This window comes from Anomaloglossus baeobatrachus, chromosome 2, assembly GCF_048569485.1.
Source record: "Anomaloglossus baeobatrachus isolate aAnoBae1 chromosome 2, aAnoBae1.hap1, whole genome shotgun sequence".
NCBI classification, from domain to species: Eukaryota; Metazoa; Chordata; class Amphibia; order Anura; family Aromobatidae; genus Anomaloglossus; species Anomaloglossus baeobatrachus.
The window spans coordinates 791785298-791802378 of NC_134354.1; the positions used below are offsets into that span (position 1 = coordinate 791785298).

The window sequence follows — 17081 nt, forward strand, 5'->3', positions numbered from 1 at the left end:
TCACAGGACATAGTACATTTACATTTTATGTAGATTTTTGACATGGAAATGATAAAATATCAAATAGCATTAGAATGTATTTTATCCTTTTTTTCAGGTGATGTCTGGATGAATGGATCCAATGGATATCTCCTATCTCACGATTATCAAGTTGATAACAATCAATTACAGACTGTCAAAAGCTGCACTGGACAAAAACTTTGTGATAGTTTGACATGTTCAGAATGTGGGAAACATTTTAAAGTGAAATCGAGTCTTACTTTGCACAAAAAGATTCACAAGGATGAAAGGCCATTTTCATGTTCTGAATGTGGGAAGTGCTTTAATAGGAAATCAATTCTTGTTGGACATCAGAGAATTCACACAGGAGAGAAGCCGTATCCGTGTTCAGAATGTAAGAAACGCTTTAGTCAGAAATGGCATCTTTCGGAACATATAAAAACTCACACAGGGGAGAAGCCGTTTTTATGTTCAGAATGTGGAAAATGTTTTACCCAGAAACCAGATCTTGTTGGACATCAGAGAACTCACACAGGGGTGAAGCCATTCTCATGTACAAAATGTGGGAAGTGTTTTAGTCGGAAATCAAATTTTTTAGGACACCTGAGAACTCACACAGGGGAGAAGCAATTTTCGTGCTCAGAATGTGGGAAATCTTTCAATCGTAAATCTGTTCTTGTTAAACATCAGAAGTCACACAAAGGAGTAGACATTTAATGTTCTCATTATAGGAGCTGCGACCTCAGGATGCCTTCTAGTGTATATGGTAAATGTCCAGCAACTATAGAGAAAACCATTACCACTAAATAAATAAGTGATGATTGCTTGATCTCAGTGAGGGCTGATGTGTGTTAATGGTCAAACGTCTAATTCATAGATGTCCTAAGGGTGTTGCATATACTCGCTGCACACGTGACTTGGATGTGACTATAAAGGAGGACGCTACTTCTCACACTCACTTTTCCACTAATCACAATACAGCCAGTTCACTCATCCACACAAAAAAATAAATATTATACAGTAGAAATTAAAAAAATAAATTGAATTTTGCAATTTTTTTATTCATTTTTATAGTGTTCACTGTGATTCAAAACTACTTTTTACTCTGTGGATCAGTAATAGAGATACCGAACTTGTATTTATTTGCGTCTCACTACTAATTTTATTATTTTTTTTTTAATGAGCTGTAATTTATATTGGTATGATTTTGGGCAACATTCAGTTTTTTAGCATGGTTCCATTTATTTATTCATCCATTTTTGTGGGGGAGGTGGGGAATAGACCGGCAAAAAGCTATTCTAATATTCTTATTTATCTTTGCAGTGTTCACTGATATCAAATATATTTAATGTTAGAGATAAGTGAGGGGTACCGGGCACAGTTGTTCCACTAATATGAACACCACAGTCCTAGAAGGAGAGACCGCAAGCCTGGGTGCGGGTCCTGGAGGTGAAGACCATACAAGATCCAAAGGAAGACAAGAAGGGTCGCACTCCAAAGCTTAGAGCAGGAAGACTTTAATCCAAAGTCGGATCAGGGATACATGTGGTGGGGGAGGGTGAGGACGTACAACGCCAGACAGACAGATGTCTGGCGTTGTACGTCCTCACCCTCCCCCACCACATGTATCCCTTTGAAGTGCGACCCTTCTTGTCTTCCTTTGGATATTTAATGTTATATTAATATTAATATATGTTATATATAATGTTATATTTAATGATATTTTATCCAACAAACTTTGCGTTAGTATGGCTTTTACATAGATAAGTTTTCTACCTTGTTGCTTGATGGCCGCCCAGTGCTGCACCAAGATCCCGACAATACTCCCCTGCAGCGGCGTCACCGCCAACCTCCATCCAATGTTTGGCGCCTCTTCTTGTCTATTTCCTACAGTGCGCGCAATCTTTTCGGTAATATTCAATCCAGGCCATGGCTTCCAGTGTGGATGTCACTGTGCACATTCTCCATGCTGAGTTGCCAACCATCCAGAAATTCTAGGTCAGTAAAGATAGGGCACTTTTTTGTCCTGTCCATAAAACAAATTACATAAAAATAAGTCTCTGATTTTTTGGAAGCTGCAGAAATTTTTATGGATTATTTTAACTGTAATTACAGTGGAACCTTGGTTAACGAGAACAGTCCGTTCTGGGAGTGTGCTTGTTAACCAAGTTACTCGTTCAGCAAAGCAAGATTTCCCATAGGAAATCATTGCAATGCAGACAATTCGTTCCACAACTTGTTAAATGTCCCATCCTGGTCCCCTGTTGTGCAATTCCACACACACACAAACACGCACAAGCACGCACGCACGCACACGCACATATTATGCTCACCTTACCTTCCGTTCTATCGCCAGCCTGCTGGGACTTGCTGTTCTCTAGCACGGGCTGTGTATCGAGTAACCATGACGACGAGGGAAGAACTTCCGCACCCAAAGCGCTGACGTCAAAGGCAGGAGCCTCTGATTGGTCAGCGCGCTGCCTTTGAGTAGCGTCTGACAGCGTAAGTTCCTGCCTCATTGCCAATGGTTACTGATACACAGCGTGGAACGGCGAACTACAGGACCCAGGAGGCTGGCGATGGAACGGAAGGTACACATATTATGCTTACCTTACCTTCCGTTCCATCGATGGCCTCCTGGGTCTTGTAGTTTGCCGCGAGGATTCCTTCCTTGTCGCGATGCACCGGCGAACTACAAGACCCAGGAGGCCGGCGTTGGAACGGAAGGTAAGGTGAGCATAATACTGTATGTATGTGTGTGCGTGCGTGTTTGTTTGTGTGTGTTTTGTGCGTGCATGTGTGTGTTTGTGTGGACTGCAAGTGCGGGTCAGAGCACAGTGGATGTACGGAACCGGAAGTGTGTGCGGTGAGTATTTCGCTTCGACAGCAAAGCTTTCTCGTAAACCGAGTTACAAATTTACAGAAAGCTTTGCTTGTTAAGCGAAATTCTCCTTAAGTGGGTTACTCGTTAAGCGAGGTTCCACTGTATAATAATTTTACAGTGAATGCAGCTGATTTCTCATATCAGAATTATGGGCTGTGGACATCGATCACTTATCATGATTTATTAGAATTTTCCAATGTGTCCATAAAAAAATAATGCAGCAGCCATTGGGCACCGACTTGTTGCACCATTCTAGGATTAAAGTACTCTGTTGAGGATGACAGTTGCCCATTCTGATTGAGGGCCCCAGCAGTTGGACCTCCATCGATCAGTACGTTCTCTTCACTCTTTAACTCCTTGTTAACCCATTTGTCTGAAAATGCTGATATATTCAATAACAATTATACAGTTCTGACCCAAAGTGTTGGCATCCTTGAAATTGTTCCAGAAAATGATGTACCTTATGTTTTGTTTTATAAGATGCACATTATTAAAAGACACACCCCAAATTTAGATATAAAAAAGGTAAAAAAAAAAAAAATGGGGTACGTTTTATACTCCGGTGGTGTTTTACGTGAGGGGGGAACGGCAGCGGTGGTGGAGCAGGGTCACAGGAAACGGGCACTGCTGGAGTAGGACGATGCTGCAGGCACTGCGTTGGGGGATGTGGTGGCTGCGGTGGGGACTGTGGCGGTGTGGAGCAGGGCGGTGCGGCGGGTGTCACATATGCTCTGTCGGGTGGTGCGGGCTTCAAAGAAATGGAGCCCAGAGTGGGACGAAAAGTGTGTCTTATATGGTAATTTGAAAAATACAGTATTTTTCCAAGAAAAATATTGCAATTACACATGTTTTGGTTTTTTTTTATATATGTTTATTTCCTTTGTGTCCATTCGAAACAACACACATACAAAAAAATACAAACTGGATAAAATTTTACGGAAACTCCCCAAATGGTGCGAACAATAGTGGGTAAACAACTTTGTTTCAAGCATGTGGTGCTCATTCAAACTCATCTATGGCAAGTAAGGGTGAGTTCACACGTCCAGTAATCATCCATTGGATCTCTGCAGGATCCTGTCTGCTTGGAAAAAAGTTCTGCAAGCACAACTTTTTGTCCATTTGTAAATAACTGATGTCTGCCGGATCCGTTTTTTTAACATTGGAGTTTAAAAAAAAAGGATCCATTAACGGATTGCTTTTTAGCCATCCATTATTCTTGCGTTTTTTAACATCTGTTTTTTTCTTACAGGATCCACTACAAATAGAAGATAAATAACAAATCTGTTCTCCATAGACTCCACTGTTAAAAAAACGGATCCGGTAGAAATCATTTTGCCAATTGATCTCTGCAGGATGTTACAGGTTATGTAAACTGAACCTCACAGGTATGGGCAATATGAAAATCACAACTGAAACCAGATAAAAAGCGGAGAAGTTGCCTCAATCTTTGCATTGTGTGTTGGTGTGTGCCGCATTAAGCATGGAGAACAGAAAGAGGAGAAGAACTGTCTGAGGAAACTTTCAGCCATGACTGTATTTCTTTTTACAGTAAGGCAGCAATTATATCAGGCTCCTCATATTATTCAACACACATAATACAATATAATGGTCACACAGAGCAATCTTTTTCCGTCGCTCTTTTTTATTTGGATGAATATACAATATATTTTAATGGTCTCAGGGGAAAAATAAATTCATTTGTTTTCTGGATGAGTTTTAGCAGATAACTCCAACACCCGTCCACGACACAGACGAGCGTCACTGAACTTATCTGCCATATATATAATATATAAAAATTTTATATTACCCAGCTACTTACTCTACAATAATAAATCCTATATGGCGAAACAGAGGAAGGAACCACGACGAGCTGTGATGAGCCGTATATCACCGTCCTCAATATGTGCCAACCCACAGGAAAAGTGTACAAAATAATAGGAAAGGACGGCACAAGAATGATGGACACCAAAATATGTCTGGTGGACATCAGCAATCTGACGTGTTACTGCCTCACACTGCGCACTCAGGCATACATCCCATGATATAAAATGAACACCATTAGGAACTATGATGTGTTTTAGATCTCCTGGGTTAAAATCCCACAAAGTACGACATCTGCAAGGAGTTTGTATGTTCTCCCCGTGTTTGCGTGGGTTTCCTTTCACACTCCACTGACATGCGATAGGGAACGTAGATTGTGAGCCCCAATGAGGTCAATGTTACTGATGTATGTAAACCACTGTGGAATTAATGGCGCTTTATAACTGAATTAATATTATCATTACTATGATACATTTGTGTAACACCCATACCGGCGTCCCCGCGCTGTCCTGCCTTCCTACTCCGGTGGGGACGCTCGCAGTTTCCGGTTACACCAACATTCTATACACTACCTAAAGTTCATAAAGGAACTTCTCCTTTATAGGGGAGACCTATTGTAGCAGGAATTCATTCCCTCACACAGAACGTTGGTGTATACCTGGACACTATTCTCAGACCATTTGTGGTATCTCTAGCTTCGTACTTTCACGATACAAGTGACCTCTTGACGAAAATAAACGGTGTGATGATTGACAATGGAACTATATTTGCCTCAATAGATGTAGAGGCTTTATATAGTTCTATACCTCATGAACTGGGTTTAAAAGCATTGAAATATTTCCTGGACAGTAGAGGGACCCACTTCGAGAAACACAACAGGTTCACATTGAAATTGATGGAATACATATTGACTCATAATTTCTTTGTATTTAACGGAAAGTATTACCACCAGCTCAGGGGCACAGCGATGGGGTGTTCCTGTGCCCCATCGTACGCTAAATTGTTCCTGGGCTGGTGGGAAGATACAATGGTATTCCAAGAACAATGCTCAGAATGGATACAACATATAACCTACTAGGGTCGTTACATCGACGACGTCCTGGTCCTTTGGACTGGGACGGTCAGTTCCTTTCAGGAGTTTGTAAAAGTACTAAACAGGAACAACATTGGTCTGTCATTTACATGCGACATAGGCATTGACAAATTGACATTTTTAGATGTCTTTAGAGGAACTGAGGGACAAATTGAGACCCAGGTTTACAGAAAAAAGACAGCGACCAACAGTTTTTTGCATTGGACAAGTCATCACCCCGAACCCTTAAAAAGAGGGATACCAAGAGGACAATACTTGAGATTAAAACTAAACTGTTCAACCAATGAAGCTTTTCATAGACAAGCAGGAGATCTTTGTCAGAGGTTTATGAAGAGGGGGTACCCGGTTAATACCTTGAAAAAAGCATATAAGAATGCGGTACTAAGAGATAGAGAGGAACTGCTATTGGTGAAACAAAAAGAGGAGTTAGAAAAAATCACAAGGATCATTGGCACTTTCGACAACCATAATCGGGAGGCTTACACCATTCTCGAAAAACATTGGGGAATTCTGAGGGCGGATCCCAATTTGAAAGAGTTTATCGGTTTACGTCCTACGATCACCTTCCGAAAGGGGAGGTCCCTTAACCCCTTAACGACCGCGGGCAGTAAAATTACGTCCTAGCAATCATAACCTTACTGCCCGCGGTCTGCCGGCAGCATCATGCTGCGATCGGCACACATTTCAGCTGATTTTCACAGCTGAGATGTGTGCCTGCTAGGCACGAGCAGAATCGTTATCTGCTCGTGCCGTTTAACCCCTTATATGGCGCTGTAAATATGTGACAGCGCCATTATAAGCGCGATCGCGGTAAAATTTTACTTACCGCCCGATACCGGAAGTCACGTGACGCAATCACGTGACTCCCGATAGTTGTCATGGTAGCACAGGGTCATGTGATGACTCCTGTACTACACCTGACTTGCTTTCACTTTCGCTGTGCCAGCGGCACAGCAAAAGAGAAAGAGAGTGTATCTGCTGTTTACAGCCTTGTAGCTGTGATCAACAGATACTGCAGAGCGATCGGAATGCTGATCGCAATAGCCCCCTAGGGGGACTAGTAAAATAAAAAAAAAAAGTTTTAAAAAATTTAAAAAAAAAACAAAAGTTCAAATCACCCCCCATTCGCCCCATTGAAAATTAAAGGGTTAAAAAAATAAAAAAATATACACACATTTGGTATCGCAGCGTGCTATTGCACTTTTTTTGCAATTTTTCTGCATTTGGAATTTTTTTGCCGTTTTCCAGTACACTATATGGTAAAAATGAGGGTTTCATTTTAAAGTACAGCTCGTTCCGCAAAAAATGAGCCCTCACATGACCATATTGACTGAAAAATAAAAAAGTTACGTCTCTCAGAAAAAGAATGGCGAAAAAAAAAACGGGAAGCGAAAAATCGGCCGGTCGTGAAGGGGTTAAAGATAGATTAGTACATAGTTTTTATCAGGCCCCCTAAAAAGGAGGAACATGGTTGGAGACGAAAGTTAATGGAATTTAGAGGTGTGGACACTGTAAATTCTGTAGGTGGATCTCACCAGGGAAGCAGGTGGTATCTGCCTCTACAAACCGTGAGTATGAAATCAGAGATTTCGCCAATTGTAGAACTGAGGGGGTCATTTATGTTGCTACATGTACTTGCCCCCTGGACTACATTGGGAAAACAAAAAGAGAACTGAGAAAGCGGATAGGGGAGCACCTGGGAGATGTGCGAAATGAGAGAGACACCTCGGTCTCTAGACACATCAGACAGTTCCATGGGGGAGATCTTAATTCCATTAGCTTTAAAATCATTGGGGTCGTCCCAGAACCAATTAGAAAAGGCAATTGGAATAAACTCCTCTTACAGAGGGAAAGTAAGTGGATACAGTTAGGTCCAGAAATATTTGGCCAGTGACACAATTTTGGCGAGTTGGGCTCTGCATGCCACCACATTGGATTTGAAATGAAACCTCTACAACAGAATTCAAGTGCAGATTGTAACGTTTAATTTGAAGGTTTGAACAAAAATATCTGATAGAAATTGTAGGAATTGTCACATTTCTTTACAAACACTCCACATTTTAGGAGGTCAAAAGTAATTGGACAAATAAACCAAACCCAAACAAAATATTTTTATTTTCAATATTTTGTTGCGAATCCTTTGGAGGCAATCACTGCCTTAAGTCTGGAACCCATGGACATCACCAAACGCTGGGTTTCCTCCTTCTTAATGCTTTGCCAGGCCTTTACAGCCGCAGCCTTCAGGTCTTGCTTGTTTGTGGGTCTTTCCGTCTTAAGTCTGGATTTGAGCAAGTGAAATGCATGCTCAATTGGGTTAAGATCTGGTGATTGACTTGGCCATTGCAGAATGTTCCACTTTTTTGCACTCATGAACTCCTGGGTAGCTTTGGCTGTATGCTTGGGGTCATTGTCCATCTGTACTATGAAGCGCAGTCCGATCAACTTTGCGGCATTTGGCTGAATCTGGGCTGAAAGTATATCCCGGTACACTTCAGAATTCATCCGGCTACTCTTGTCTGCTGTTATGTCATCAATAAACACAAGTGACCCAGTGCCATTGAAAGCCATGCATGCCCATGCCATCACGTTGCCTCCACCATGTTTTACAGAGGATGTGGTGTGCCTTGGATCATGTGCCGTTCCCTTTCTTCTCCACACTTTTTTCTTCCCATCATTCTGGTACAGGTTGATCTTTGTCTCATCTGTCCATAGAATACTTTTCCAGAACTGCGCTGGCTTCATGAGGTGTTTTTCAGCAAATGTGACTCTGGCCTGTCTATTTTTGGAATTGATGAATGGTTTGCATCTAGATGTGAACCCTTTGTATTTACTTTCATGGAGTCTTCTCTTTACTGGTGACTTAGAGACAGATACACCTACTTCACTGAGAGTGTTCTGGACTTCAGTTGATGCTGTGAACCAAAGAAAGTATGCGGCGATCATCCACCACTGTTGTCATCCGTGGACGCCCAGGCCTTTTTGAGTTCCCAAGCTCACCAGTCAATTCCTTTTTTCTCAGAATGTACCCGACTGTTGATTTTGCTACTCCAAGCATGTCTGCTATCTCTCTGATGGATTTTTTCTTTTTTTTCAGCCTCAGGATGTTCTGCTTCACCTCAATTGAGAGTTCCTTAGACTGCATGTTGTCTGGTCACAGCAACAGCTTCCAAATGCAAAACCACACACCTGTAATCAACCCCAGACCTTTTAACTACTTCATTGATTACAGGTTAACGAGGGAGACGCCTTCAGAGTTAATTGCAGCCCTTAGAGTCCCTTGTCCAATTACTTTTGGTCCCTTGAAAAAGAGGAGGCTATGCATTACAGAGCTATGATTCCTAAACCCTTTCTCCGATTTGGATGTGAAAACTCTCATATTGCAGCTGGGAGTGTGCACTTTCAGCCCATATTATATATAGAATTGTATTTCTGAACATGTTTTTGTAAACAGCTAAAATAACAAAACTTGTGTCACTGTCCAAATATTTCTGGACCTAACTGTATATTGTTTTGATTGTATATATCCAAAGGGCTTGAACGAACAACTGACATTTGGATGTTTTCTCTAGAAGCGTCTGTCCGTGAATGGAGACACCCTGATCGGCATCAATTGTTGATCTACACCCGTCTGGCTAGTACAATTCCGTAAAGGAATAAGCCATAGTTGGAATGATGGGGCGAACTAATCCCACCTTCATTGAAATCTAGAATTTACATAACTGTTTTATTCTTTAATACCCCATACCTGAGTCCATGTAGTGCTATGGTGGTAATGTATACAGTAGAAATAGTATAATAGTTTAATATTTTTATTTAATATCTCCTGTGTATCTCAGGATCCACTGGTGAATGTAATAATTTAAACTAGGTCCAAATCCCTCTATTTGAGAGAGGACCCTGCATATAATGGGATATGTCACTCTCTGAGTGAGATCAATGTGCTTTTTTGTGATCTATTTTGCAAGTACGTTGGGTGACTCAGAGAGGATGCCAAGGGAGGTGGCGTTGTAATGATACTTACTGATCCTTGACTTATCACTTAGTATTAGTAATTGTCTCCTGTGGCAAAGGATGGAGGATGTAATGATAGTGCTCTATGTGATGGGGCCAGTGCGTTCCTCCCCTCCGTTCTAGCTAAACATATTATACAATTTCGGGGTGACGCTAGTGGAGATGGGGATAGGGAACTGATCCTGTGTTTTATACATTAGGGGTTGCGTGGTCCCGTGGTCACGCCCATGTGGGCGTCGCTAATTGTGTCATGGTATACACTGGGTGATCTTTTTCTGTCTAGTCCCCCCAAAATATAATTTGCCGTGCATGGATCTCAAGATATATACTTATGGAGTTGTAATGATGTGGATTGGCAGAGATATTGGAAATGGGCAAATTCTGTGGGCCCTCGGTGACGTCGATGAGGGCGGGGACAGACAGTGGGCCTGGACGGGACTGAATGTGAAGTCCGGTGATCCCCAAGGTAACACCCATGGGGGCGGTGCCGGGCAGGCTGTATGAGATACTGAACGGTACGTCATATCCTGGTCTGACACGCTGTGCGTTACTACTCCATGGAAACCTGATGACGTAGCTTGTGTGGACGCGTGACCTAGATGGATCATGTGACGATGTTTACATCCGGCGCTGGTCCGATTTTCTTTCAATAGTGAATGTGTTCCACAATAAACATTCAGGGTTGCCATGGAGATGGGGCGTATCCTGCACAAGCACCTGACTAATTAACCTCATAGAGGGGTATTTAAGGATGGTAAGTCACAGTGCATGCCGTCTATGACATACATCGGTGCGGAGAGATGTGTGCTGCGTCGAGGCTTTGTCATTCTTAGCTAATGGGTTGAGGACCATGGAGAGCCTGGATATCATCACATAAGAGAAAAAATACTGCTGAGGGACCTATGACCCGAATATATCTCAGATAAGTGATTTTTTCTTTACTCTCCTCTGATATTCAATGATATGACCCTATAGGTCCTACCTGATAAGAAGGGAGGTCAGGGATATCATAGGAGGGAAAGCCGCCGAGGAATGGGGGCACCACTTTACCTTCAGGATGCGTGTAACGCAAGTTATATCTCCATTGGCAGGTAGAGGATAGAGAGATTGAGGGTCATCTAGACATTATCCCAATCTGATGCTTTGATAAATTAACAATTTTGGCTCCCTTGATAGGAATAAATTATTGTGGCTGTCCCATGGTCCTGGGATTTTTTTCGTGTGTGTTATTTTTCACAATGTGGGATGTTTAGCAATTTTAACAAGTTTAAATAAAAGTGTTTTTATGTATACTAATTGAGGTAGCTTCTGAGGTAAAAGACGCTGGCACTTTCAGCTTCCCGGCTGTCCAGCAGTGGCGGCCCCGTCCCAGGTCCATGCACCACACTCCACACAATCAGAAACCTTGGCACACGAACCAGGCTACAGAACTGAGACAGTCTTCAAGAATTGCTGAGCAGAAATGGAAAAGGTCTCATTCCATTGAGCACTTCATTACTTACGAACACACCCTCACCACTTTCAAGTCTGCATTCACTGCTGCAAAACAAACCTACTTCTTATCCCTCATATATTCTCTATCCCACAACCCTAAACAAACAGCTATTCAACACTTTCAACTCTCTCCTCCTTCCCCTCCCACTCCTCTCATCTATTGCGTCTTTCTTAAAGCAGAGGATTGACAACATCAGAGCAAGCTTTGGCCGACAATCACCACAGCCCCTCATCATAGCTACTCATCCCTCTTCCTCCAAATCCAGTTTCTCCACCGTGACAGAAGAACAGCTCGCCTCTCATTTCTCCGGCTCATATTTCACATTTTACCACCTGTGCACTTGACACGCTCCTGTCTCACCTTATCCCCAACCTCACCGCATTCTTCATCCAAACTCTAACCCATCTCTTCAACCTATCACTAACAACTGGTATATTCCCCTCATGCTTTAAACATGCCTCCATCACACCCATCCTCAAAAAATGGTATATTGTATATGAGCCGTCAGTACGATGGCTTCTGTCACAAATACTCCCATCTCCTGTGTCCCTGAGCTCAGGAGGAGCAGCCACCATGAGCAGGGGCGGGCTGGACCGGGGGGCAATTGCCCCCCAGGCTGCTCTCCCAGATATTGTAGAGGGCCGGCTGCCTGCTGCATAATGTCATCATAACACACATGGCCGCGCACAGTGAATTGCGCGTGGCCATGTCTCTTGTACTGTGGCCGGCCGGGCACATTTACACATTAGTCACAGACAGTGCTGATCGGCCGCATAGTACAGGAGACACGGCCATGTGTGTTATCATGACGTCATGCAGTGCACGCTGCCTCCATCCAGCCGAGGAGCATCAGACAAGGGTTGCGGATACATCCCAATGGCTAGAAGCTGCTTGGGTAGTGGGTGTGACCGGCTTTGTTAGTGGGCGTGGCCAGGTTTCCTCCGTCCACTATAATCATGCAGGCTTCCTCCCCTCTTCCCCTGCACCCCCCATCTGGAGGTCTTTCCTCAGACCCCCGCTTCTATTATAAAGAACTCCAAGCCACCTGGAGTTTCTTTCTGTTATTAGCTGTGTTGCTGAGGCCCCGCCCCTTCTGATCACATGGGCGTGACATCACCACAGGTCCTTTAGCCTACAGGGATTTACCATCAAACAAGCCTGTGGCCACACGGGAGAGAAGAAGAGAGAAGTGTCCCCCAATCATCAAAAGTAAAAGCCCCCCAGTATGTGTCTGTGTGCCTGAGTGTATAGGATTGTGTCTATGTGAATGATTATTTGTATGTGATTGTTTTCAAATATGTATATGTTTCTCTGTGACTATACCTGTGTATGTCTGTATATATGTGTGTGTATACGGCTGTACGCAGGTGTGGGTAGGTGTATATGGCTGTACGCAGGTGTGGGTAGGTGTATACGGCTGTACGCAGGTGTGGGTAGGTGTATACGGCTGTACGCAGGTGTGGGTAGGTGTATACGACTGTACGCAGGTGTGGGTAGGTGTATACGGCTGTACGCAGGTGTGGGTAGGTGTATACGGCTGTACACAGGTGTGGGTAGGTGTATACGGCTGTACGCAGGTGTGGGTAGGTGTATACGGCTTTACGCAGGTGTGGGTAGGTGTATACGGCTTTACGCAGGTGTGGGTAGGTGTATACGGCTGTACGCAGGTGTCTGTACGTGTATACGGTTGTACGCAAGTGTGTACGTGTGTACGGCTGTACACAGGTGTCTGTATGTGTATACGGCTGTACACAGGTGTGGGTAGGTGTATACAGCATTACTCAGGTGTGGGTAGGTGTAAACGGCTGTACGCAGGTGTCTGTACGTGTATACGGCTGTACGCAGGTGTGTGTAGGTGTATACGGCTGTACGCAGGTATGTGTAGGTGTATACGGCTGTACGCAGGTGTGTGCACGTCTATGCTGTGTATATGGCTGTATGCTGGTGTACACATCTCTGTACTGTATGTTTACATGTCCGTGTTACTGGGGTTGTGTATGTGTGTAAGATGCCTGTATGTGAGGCTGTGTGCCCACCATCAGGGTTCACAGTGTTTTGGATTCAGTGTTTTCGTTGCATTGTACAGTATAAGCACAGTGGATGGGATTTCTGGAAATCCTATGTCACTGTACGTCTACAGCCCACAGCGAAAACTGACTGTAATGCGGCTTCCAGAGCCCTGGCATGTCAATTTATTGCTGTGTAGCCACAAGTGTCTCCACAGAAAGAACAGAAGAGAGACCACAGCGGGCCGGACCCTGACTGTGGGCACAGGCCGGTATGGTCCCTGTGGAGAGCACTCACGGCCCCGCAGGAGAGGACATGCTGCGTCCAGGACATACCATGTCCAGACCGTGGGCATGTAACCATATTGTGTACTAGAAGGTGGCCCGATTCTAAGGTATGGGGTAGTGTAGAATGTGTATGTAGGTTAGCAGATGGAATAATAAGGTAAGGAATGCACTTCATTGTTTATTGGTTTTAAAATGACAAACAACAGAAGGGACAGTTTTACTAGATGAGTGTAATGTGTAATGATGTCCATAGCTTGTAATGAAAGAAGGCCATGAACAGTGGAAAGTTAAGTAAAAATATGCTGATGCTGTGATGTGACCCAATGCTGGTACGTGCCCCCATCGTGGTGCAGCCACCATACTTAGGCTATGTGCGCACGTTGCGTTCTCTTCCGCAGCGTTTAGTCACTGCATGTGCATCTCAGAATGCAGCCGAAAAGCTTCATTCTGAGACGCATTGTTACTGCAGAATTCCTGCAGAATTCATGCGTTCTGGATGCTTGCTCTGCCATGGGAAAAGCATCCAGAACGTACATTTTTGACAGTGCGGTCCCACTCGGCTCTGCTGTATCCCCATAGACTTACAGCAGAGCCTAGTGGGACCGCACTGTCAAAAAGAGCATGGCTGGCTGCAAGACAGAGCCGCGCGATCAGAATGAACTCGGATGAACTTCACCCGACTTCATTGTGATCGCACAGCTCTGTCTGTGCGACGCGGCTTGATTAGCGATCACAGGTGAAGGACTCACCAGTGGCCGCAAATCTCCTAAGTGACTGAAGTGAGCTGCACTATCACCGAAGCCGTCACTCGAGTTACCCGCAGCCAGCTAGAGTCCTCCACTCGAGACCTGTGGCCAAGGGTAACCTGAGTGACGTTTCCGCTGACAGTGCGACTCACTTCAGTTGCTGCGTGGAACTGACAGGAGCAGCGGTGTTCTACGGCCGCTCCTGTCAGCTTCATGTAGCAGAGCTGGATGCGTCGTGGGACCTCGTGAGGATTACACCGGACCTGGAGGGATGTTTGGGGATTTTAATAAAGTGGTGAAAGAGGGTGTTTTTTTGTCTTTTATTTCAAATAAAGGATTTTTTTGGGTGTATGTGTTTATTTACTTTCATTTACAGGTTAATCATTGGGGGTGTCTCATAGACGCCTGCAATGATTAACGTAGGACTTAGTGGCAGCTATGGGCTGCCATTAACTCCTTATTACCCAGATTGCCACCGCACCAGGGCAATTCTGGATGAGCCGGGTAGAGTCCCGGGACTGTCACATCTAATCGATGTAGCAATTCCGGGCGGCTGCTGGCTGATATTTTTAGGCTGGGGGGCTTCCCATAACATGGGGACCCCCATCCTGAGAATACCAGCCTTCAGCCGTGTGGCTTTATCTTGGCTTGTATCAAAATTGGGGGGACCGCACACCGGTTTTTTTTAAAATTAATTATTTATTTTACTGCACTACATAGACCTGCCCACCGGCGGCTGTGATTGGTTGTAGTGAGACAGCTGTCACTCAGCGTGGGGGCGTGTCTGACTGCAAGCAATCATAGGCGCCGGTGGGCGGGATAGCAGTGAATACCAGATGGAATAATGAGCGGCCCGGCATTTTCAAAAGCAGGAGAAGCCGCCGCAGTGTGACAGCCATGCAGCGCCGCGCCGGTGATCAGTCAGTGATCGGTGAGTATGAGAGAGGGGGGGAGAGGGATAGACCAACAGAGAGAGAGAAACCGACTAACAGGAAGACAGAGAGAGAGACCGACATTGCAACCAAAATGCACAAAAGAAGTCACATGTTGCTTTTTTTTTTTTTAAACATCTTTTTTTTTTTTTTTTTATTAAACTTTTAAACATAACAGAAAGGGAAGCAATAACTTGTTCAAAGAATTAGACAGTGTACATGACATTGATATGCTCAACATTCGAGCAGTGTACCTTGCAGATTACTATAGTGGTAGTTACAACCTTTTTAATTTAAGCTATATGAAAAAAAAGGAAAAGAAGACATGTACACAAAGAGACAATGAACAATGAGTGAGAATGTGAACCACTCCACAATTATGCCTCTGAGATGGTATCAGCCACCGATTCCATATAATGCACATTAAGTAATTGCTGATGTCCCTAAAGCCCCCAATGCCCCCCCCAGGTCTTCCAGACAGTACCATTCCGTATGGCGAAAAGGACTGACTATTTTCAGGATTTCCTGAGGACTATAGTGGAACCCTATAAACTGTTTCCACAGCGGAAAAACTTTCCCTGCTGATTTTTCTTTGCTCCTTTCAGCTTCTAACAATTCCAGCCCTAATAATTGTTTCATTTGAGATATTATTGATCCCATTGATGAAATATTTGGTTTAAGCCACTCGCTAAAAAGATTTCGTAAAGCCACAATTAAACATGTGTGAATATTTCTAGGGATCTTCACTTTGTCTATCCCAAGTTGAGATTCAGATTCAGGGGGACGAAGCTGATGGAAAAGCAAAGCCTGTGGCGATTGTGGAAGTTTTGTTCCCCAACATGCCTGGATCTGGTCTCTTATTTGCTTCCAGTAAGTTACTACTTCTGGCATTCCCACACCCCGTGCCAAAGGTTTGTAAAGGGCATCTTGCATTTAGGACATGCTGTAATTCTGTCAGGGCAGCTATGGGAAGGCGGGATGTTAAATCCATACAGCGCTGTGTGCATGAGTTTAAAATAAGTCTCCCTCCATCTCTCACACAAGATGGATTTTCTCACCCGTTCCCACCCTTGCAGTATTGTCTCAGCTATATCCAGATCTCCGGTCCACCTCTCCCATGTCCTGAACAGTTTACTGTGTCTTGCTTTCAAAAATTTGTGTCTTATGTTCAGGGCCGGATTAAGGTTGGTGGGGGCCCCTGGGCAGAAAATCTGGTGGGGGCCCCATAAACGTTAACATTTTTAGCCATAACAGTAGAGCACGAACTGTAGCATTTAGATATAAATCCAATAAACATGTATCTTAAGGCCCCGTCACACTAAACAACATCGCTAGCAACATCGCTGCTAACGAACAACTTTTGTGACGTTGCTAGCGATGTCGCTGTGTGTGACATCCAGCAACAACCTGGCCCCTGCTGTGAGGTCGTTGGTTGTTGCTGAATGTCCTGGGCCATTTTTTAGTTGTTGCTGTCCCGCTGTGAAGCACAGATCACTGTGTGTGACAGCGAGGCAGCAACAACTAAATGTGCAGGCAGCAGGAGCCGGCTTCTGCGGAGGCTGGTAACCAATGTAAACATCGGGTAACCAAGAAGCCCTGTCCTTGGTTACCCGATATTTACCTTTGTTACCAGCCTCCGCCGCTCTCACTGTCAGTGCCGGCTCCTGCTCTGTGCACATGTAGCTGCAGCACACATCGGGTTAATTAACCCGATGTGTGCTGTAACTAGGAGAGCAAGGAGCCAGCGCTAAGCATTGTGCGCTGCTCCCTGCTCTGTGCACATGTAGCTGCAGCACACATCGGGT

General features: G+C 44.2%; 1 protein-coding gene across 1 annotated transcript in view; it reads left to right on the plus strand.

The window, feature by feature from the left end:
- The window catches only part of LOC142290088 (uncharacterized), a 307846-nt gene that overhangs the window by 53468 nt on the left and 237297 nt on the right, over positions 1 to 17081 (plus strand). The window contains 2 exon segments of the mRNA XM_075334024.1: positions 98 to 714; positions 16014 to 16187. Of these exon segments, the coding sequence (XP_075190139.1) occupies positions 98 to 714; positions 16014 to 16187 (791 nt within the window).